The 7,666-nt window shown below is 35.4% G+C and overlaps 1 protein-coding gene across 2 annotated transcripts in view; it reads left to right on the top strand.

Moving 5' to 3' along the window:
* Positions 1-7,572, top strand: part of ATP5S (ATP synthase, H+ transporting, mitochondrial Fo complex subunit s (factor B)) — a 9,461-nt gene extending 1,889 nt beyond the window's left edge. The window contains exons 2-6 of one of the 2 annotated variants that reach the window (XM_023527259.1): positions 3,818-4,093; positions 4,220-4,331; positions 5,491-5,699; positions 6,269-6,440; positions 7,244-7,572. In XM_023527259.1, coding sequence (XP_023383027.1) covers positions 4,228-4,331; positions 5,491-5,699; positions 6,269-6,440; positions 7,244-7,358 — 600 coding nt within the window. In that variant the 5' untranslated portion in view covers positions 3,818-4,093; positions 4,220-4,227 and the 3' untranslated portion in view covers positions 7,359-7,572. The remainder of the gene's footprint in view (positions 1-3,817; positions 4,094-4,219; positions 4,332-5,490; positions 5,700-6,268; positions 6,441-7,243) is intronic. The other variant, XM_011385713.2, reaches the window with a different exon arrangement.
* Positions 7,573-7,666: the final 94 nt, after the last annotated feature.

The following is a 7,666-nucleotide window of genomic DNA, read 5'->3' as shown; positions in this document are numbered from 1 at the left end:
ATCATCGTAGATTCTCATGTAGTTTTAAGAAACAATGGACATCCTGTGTACCCTTTACTCAGTCTCCCCCAATGAGAACATGTTGCAAAACTATAGTACACCATCACAACCAGGAAATTGAAATCAACACAATCCACCAATCTTATTCAGATTTCCCTGGTTTTACATTTGTACAAGTATTTAGTTCCTTACAGTTTTTGTCACATTTGTAGGTTCTTGTATCAACTTCCCTCCTGCAGTGCACCCCTTCCCCAATCTGTTCTCCCTTTCTATAATTTTGCCATTTTAAAAATTTATATAAACAATTATACCATATGTAACTTCAGAATTGGCTTTTTTCACTCAGTATAATCCCTTGAGATCCATCCAAATTGTATGTAGCGATGGTTTTCTTATTGCTGAGTAGTATGTTTAACCACCCATTGAAGGATATTTGAGTTGTTTCCAGTTTTTAGCTATTTTGAATAAAGCTGCTATGAATATTAGTACACAGCTTTTTGTGTAAACCTGTTTTTGTTTCTCTGGGATAAATACCCAAGAATCCAATTGTTGGGTCATATGATACAAAACACATTTAGCTTTGTAAGACATTGCCTAACTCTTTTCCAAAGTGGCTGTACCTTTTTACATTCCCACCAGCAATATTTGAATGATCTTTTTCAAATCAAGAGCTCACCTTACATTTGTACACTCTGTAATGTCTTTGGCTAGAGACATTTGTATTCATGACACCACCCTCCTCAGCTGAGAATTCATGTTCATCTTCTACTGATGTCAGAACCTATAAGGTGTTCAATGAGTGCCATGTGATGTTGGCCCAGAGATGGCCTTTGGGACCTTTGCTTCTAATTTCTAATGACTTGCTCTGTTGTATTTCACTAGACTCTTCAGGAATAAGAATCGGCATCAATAATAGGTTATTTGCAATGAGGTGGGGTTATAATTCTCCAATTCTTATACCACCCTGCCACTCTCTCCACATTTTTACATCCTCAAGAACTAGTTCCTTATTTGGTCTTTTGACTGCTAAGTTAGCCATCACTTTGAATAATTATGTTTGAAATATAAAAACAGAACTTCCACTTTTTTTATTTGCATAAAAAACAATCTTTTTATGCAAATTGAGACTCTCAAATCTACTGAGACACACTATATATCCTATTTTGAGTCATTATTAAAGGTCCGAACTTTTCAAGTCACAAACATAATGGCAACCTTTAGAAACATCTGTTACAAACTTACAGCCCTAAGCCATATTATGAAGGAAGTTTTTTAATTGTTTTAATTCCTGAATTATTTATTGCAGCAGTAACTTAGTAGTGATTATTTTTTAACTTGCTTTTAACTGGTCTCTTTTAATTCATTAGAATTAAATTAACCAACCCACCACTAGAGGTCTCCTCTTTCCCTGTAGAAAACATTCCCAGTAGTTGGTTGATTTTATCTGAAATTCCTAAAACCGATTAGCAAAGTCACAGTTGAGAACGTAAAAACTTACCAATTAATTTTTTTACCTTTAGCGCCAAATAAAAATTTGATTTTTATATTTAGATTATTTTATTGTGATATCGTACTTTTAGAGATCATAGCTAAAGTAAATTTGGACCTTTTTTTAAGCTGTATTATATAATGTGGGCCAAAATGAATCAAGTGAAAGTACTTACATTTTCACAGATCATTCTTACCTGTTTAACAGTTTCTCTGGTTTTATTTTTTTCCATGGAAATATATCAACTATTGAAGACTTAATTAGTAAATATTTGTTAAACTTCTGTTAGGGACATGGCACTGCTAGATGCTAAGAAAAATGGAAATAAAATGTGATCCTTGCTCTTTCGCTCTGCATACTTTTTTCTGCTTAACTAGAAACTCTTAATCTTTTAAAATCCATTGCAAAAGAAAACTCTAGTGTGAAGCCTTCTCTTCACTCCTCTGTGCTCTGACAGAACTTTTCATACCTCCTCTAAGACACCATGTTGCACGTTATTTATTTATGTTGTCTGCTTTCATTAGACTATACATTCAATGACAACAGGAACCATGTCTTTGTCTCTATTTTGTTTGGTTTTTTATCTTCTCATTGTATCTCTTGCACTAGGTGTAGCAGACCTGTGTTAAGTATTTATTAAGTGAATGAGTGGATGGATGGATGAAGATGGCATTTAAATAAGGTCTTGAGGTTGGGTAAGATTTCCACAGACAGGATTGGGTGGGCAGGGAGGGACAGTATAGAGGGAACGGCCTAAGTTGAAGCTGGAAAGGCCAGGTTTGTAAATGAAGGTTGGCAGTCAATGGTTATTAGAGGTGGGCACAGGTGGAGAGACCTTTAACAAAAAGCTGGAAAGGGCTGAGAATGTGATGATATTATGGGGAAAGGTTTGCAGTAATGAAAGCAAAGTGATGGAGGAAAAGGGAGAAAGTGGGTAAATGATTACAGGTTCTGTCCTCAGACCTTATCTTTCACCATTCCACAATCTCAACATCCTTTGTCAGTTCCTCAGCTCTAAGATGGTTCCCACTCAGGCCTCTTTCTCATTCTCTCTCTTTTTTTTTTTTTTTCCTGAATTGTAGAACCAGCCAATGACTAAGGGTAGAACCTTAGACTGGTAGTAGAACTAGGTTCAAGTTTCAGTACTGCCACCAATTAGCTATGAAACATTGGGCAAGTCCTTTTAAACACATGCATTTATTAAAACCCCACCTTGTTCCAGAAAGGATTTAGGGTGTCAGCAAGTTACTTAATATCAGGGCTTTGGTTTCCTCATCTCTAGATGAAAGGTTTAGTCTAGGTTTAGTCTAGCTCCTTCCAGCTCAGACCACCATTTTGTGACCCTGATTCTAATGATTTTTTGGTCATCTCTACTTCTGCCGACACTTCGTATATAGAATATGGAAAACTGGGGTGGGAAGAACTTGAACTCTGTCCTCTTGACACTGATTTCCGATAGTGGCACCATCATCCCTCCAGTGACTCAGGACCAAAACTTGGTGTCATCTTGAACTTCTTGCCCCTACATCTCACTTACTGAGTCATGCAGAATCCATTCTGTAATGTCATTCCCATTTTTCCCTCACTTGACCCTTTCCCATGGCCACATATAGTTGAAGCCCTTGTTAGCTGTCTGTCTTGTTTTATTATACTTAATCTTGTTGCTGCAGAGTAATATTCCTGAAGCACAGCTCTAACAATGCCACTGTGCTGTGCTAAAACCTCTGACTCCCAACCACCTGCATAAGACAGTCCAAATTCCCTGCCAGATCTTGCCAGACCCTGTACTAACCACCCCCATGTACTAACCAAACTGAACTACAACATGCCTTAAATATTCCTGCCTCAGCTAATCACTTGACAGTCCTTTTCCTAGTATCTTTATTGAAATCCTGATCTATTCTTAGTTTAACTCTTTTGAGATATTTATCAGGGTCTATCCTTTATTTCATCTACTTAGTAGTCTGTTTTAGCTGACTCCACCCTGCCTTAAGTTGTCAGCTCCTCAAAGGCAGAGACAGAGTTTCATTTATCATTGTCCCCCCCACACACACACCTAGCACACTATCAGAGAAACTTGAATTGAGATCAGATTGAAACCCAATTTAAAAATCACCTTCTCAGCTCATGGTTATAGATTTTTACATCTGGAAATCATCTGAGCACATCATCTCATTTTAAATATGAAAAAATCAAAGGTCAGAGAAGCGAAGTTACTTGCCCAGTCTTTCCCAGCTGCCTTCCCATCATTCCTCGCACTGTTCTAGCGACACTTTTTGCAGCCTTGTCACAGGAAAATCTGTTTCCATGTCTCTTCTTTTTTCCTAGATGTAAGTGTCTTGACCTTGACACATCGTTCCATAGGTGATTTATAGTTCACCATTTGGATAATGGAAATGTAGATTGGGAGTGGAGCTGGTTTCAATGAATTAGGTGCGCTGCCTGAATGGACACCAGGTGGCAACCTGCAGGCAGATGCCAACTGAGGCTAGAACAATGGAACTTAAAGTCAAGGCTGGAAGGAACCACAGAGACCCTCTTTTTTTGCAGTGAAAGAAACCGGGAAACTGAGACATGAGTGACTTGCTCAATAACTATTGAGAGGCAAGTGAGTCATTAGTTTTATTGGCACAAGAGAATCGACTTTGGAGTTGTTAAGTAAGTGACTATATGTTTGTGACTCTGATTGGCAGCCGATGATCTAATATGAATACTGTTTTGTGTGTCCAGATCAAATAATGCTGTTTGGAAAAATTTCCCGGCGGTTGTGTGGCTTAAAGAAACTCCCATGGTCATGCGACTCCAGATACTTCTGGGGCTGGTTGAATGCAGTGTTTAATAAGTAAGTTACTCTTATTAAAGTGAAGAGTTTAATAAGTAAGTTACTCTTATTAAAGGGATTATTAAAGTTAAGTGAATTCCCAATAGCTACTTGGTTATTTTGTATATTTCAAATGTTTTTTTTTGGTACAGATGCAGTATGAACCTCATTTTGTTTGAAAACAAATAAAACATACACACAAGCACTGAATAAAGACAAAAAAATAGATTACAAAATATTCACTTGACTGCTTTGCAGGATTTCAGTGATTTTTCTTTTCTTATTTGGTCTTGCCATGTCTTTCAAGTTTTCTAAAATATTTATTACTTTTATAATCTGAATAGCTCAGTAAATGTAATTTTAGAATATTTTATTCTATAGCTTCTTAAGGAATGTAGTTAGCTTTTTGAATGCTATCAAGGAAATGCAAGTTTTTAAAAAGTGAGTTGGGCATGCTTAGAAATATTTTGAAATTGATGAAACTAACTTCCTTGTTACTTAATATAGCATTAACACGACTAACTAGAGAAAAAGCCATGTGTAGAAATTAATATCACTTAATGAGATTAATTAATTAATTTGAACATAGGTTCAAAATTATTCCCTTTAATCTTTTATTATTAATAAAGACAACCAAGTGTACCATTCATTCAATGCATTTTGTCTTTAATATAGTGTTATTGAGTACCTCCTGGTGTCAAGCACTGTGCTACATATGAATCAATGAAGACTCATGTCTGCCTGATAAACTCATATAAAAATAATATGCCTTAGGGAATGCAGTCAGCAGCAATGTAATGGCTAGGTGTAGAGCCAGAGGAAAGAATAATCATGGGGATCACTTCATAAACTATATAAATGTCTAACCAATGTACTGTATACTTGAAACTAATAATAAAATTTAAAAAAGTTTTAAAGAAATATTTCTGTAATCTTAATAAATTAATAAAAAAATAATAAATATGCCTTGACAGTGTTCACTTGGAAACAAAAAGTAGGAAAGGTAGCAGGTAGAGCCATTGTATGTTTCTGTTTTATATAGATCTCACTAATATACTTGTCTCCCTCCTCAGTCATTTCATATGAAAAATTGCAGCTATTCTATATTTATGTTGGTGAATATAGTTAAGAATCTAGTGATCGTAGTAAAAGCTAACTGCTTTTGTTCTCTTTGCAACAGAGTAGATTATGAACGCATCAAGGATGTCGGCCCTGACAGGGCAGCCTCTGAGTGGCTGCTGCGCTGTGGGGCCATGGTGCGCTACCATGGCCAGGAGAGGTGGCAGAAGGACTACAACAACCTCCCAACAGGCCCTCTGGACAAATACAAGATCCAAGCAATCGATGCCACTGACTCTTGTATCATGAGCATTGGATTTGATCACATGGGTAATTACCCTATCATTTGCTTATGGGAAATGCAGCCGATTTTTAGTGACATTTTGTTGCAATTGAATATTATAGTCATAAGTGTATCCTTTTTACCAGTACAGTCCAGTTTCTTCCTATGTATGATATTTATTTTTAAATTAAATAGAAGTTACAAATACCTTACTCTCTCCCCTCACTGAGCTCGTCTCTACATGACTTTGTTATGTGGTTTATTGACTTAAAATTTAAGACCTTGTTTGTCAAATTATATTTGTCAAAGTTCTGTCACTGAGAAATCCTCAAAAATGTAAGAGTAATTATATCCACACAGCTTCTGCTTATGTGGGCATTTCTTTCCTCCAATGCATGAGAGTCTGACTGCTCCTGTCTATCAGCACAACACATATTGTGAACACCTTGTATGGTTAATAAGGTGTCTAATTGTTCCACTTTTCCTGGGACTGAGAGCTTTTCCAGGACATTAGACTTTCAGTCCTAAAACCAGAACAGTCCTGTGAAGCTAGGACAGTTGGTCATCTTAATGGTAAAGCAGATTCTTAAACTGAACTTTTTTTTTTAACCCCCAGAGGGCCTACAGCATGTTGAAAAAATAAGGTTATGCAAGTGTCATTATATCGAGGATCACTGTTTGGAGAGACTTGGTCAACTTGAAAATTTACAAAAAAGCATGTTGGAAATGGAAATAATTTCATGTGGGAATATCACAGACAAAGGCATCATTGCTTTGCATCATTTAAGGTAGGCGGTCAGTGCCAAAGTGAAAATTTGATAATGATGTTAAGGTGAATAATCAGAATTTAAAACAGTTGAGAGGTAGTATCTTTAGCTCTGAAAATATGATTTAAGAAAACGACTTATCTTTCATCTGTAATACTTTAGAACAGTTAAAATTATTAATCTTAACATGTTAAGGTTTTATTGCATTTTTTAGGGGGCATCTTTTTAAAGAATTAAATCTATATAAAACACCTAGCATGGTGGCTCCTACAGTAAGCTCTCAATAAACACTAGCTAGTATGCTTCCTCTCCATCTTTTAAAGCAATTTTCCTCATGTTCTGCCAATAACTTATCACAGGAAGTTTGAGAAATTTTAAGCATTAGAATCAAAAGTACTAGGTTGTTTGTCTCTTACATTAGTTGAAGCCTCAAGGCTGCGTCTTTTAATAGCAACTTGAGTTCCTTTAAAAACTTTCCCAATTTTTTTCCTTTTCTAGGTTAAAATTCATATTTTATATCTCACATGCAAAGGAGTTCAATGCCATAATATACATTTAGTATTTGGAAAGATACAGCTAGAATTATTGCTATAATTCAGAACAAAACTTTCCAAAGTCTGGCTTAGTTCCTAGCATGAATTTCATTTAAAGTAGTACTCTAAGACTACCGTTCTAAAAGTCATTTTTGAAAGTACAGAGTGACATATACATATTCTGTCCTAAAACCAGAACTTTTTTTCTAAAAGTCAATAAATTGAGTTTATTTTTAATGCTGCAAGAGTAAAGGCCAAATTGAAGTAACTTTTTTCTTTCTCTTTTTACAGAAAACTCAAGTATTTGTTGTTAAGTGATCTTCCTGGAATAAGAGATAAAGAAAACCTTGTTCAAGCCTTTAAGACAGCACTACCTTCTCTGGAACTAAAATTAGACTTGAAGTAAAATAATAAGTGCCTTATTCAATATAAAGTATCATTTAAAATTGTTGATCCTAAACAGCATCAAGTATTATATAATCATCAGTAGAACTATAAGGATAGTATATCATGACATTTTAGAAGCAGAGTCCATCATGTAGAAAATATTCACATGTGACTCACTAGTTACTAAACTGGAAACAGAGTTTAAGTACATTAAATCATTTTAAGAAAAGTGCAACCCAGGTAGCATTTTAATTCTAATATATTCCTCATTTTATATAGATATCTATACAGATATCTCCTGATATACTTAGTTCTTTAAAGTGACTT

Source organism: Pteropus vampyrus, unplaced genomic scaffold (genome assembly GCF_000151845.1).
Source record: "Pteropus vampyrus isolate Shadow unplaced genomic scaffold, Pvam_2.0 Scaffold15, whole genome shotgun sequence".
Taxonomy (NCBI): Eukaryota; Metazoa; Chordata; class Mammalia; order Chiroptera; family Pteropodidae; genus Pteropus; species Pteropus vampyrus.
The sequence above is the reverse complement of the archived record's forward strand: the minus strand, read 5'-3'. Positions and strand labels throughout refer to the sequence as shown.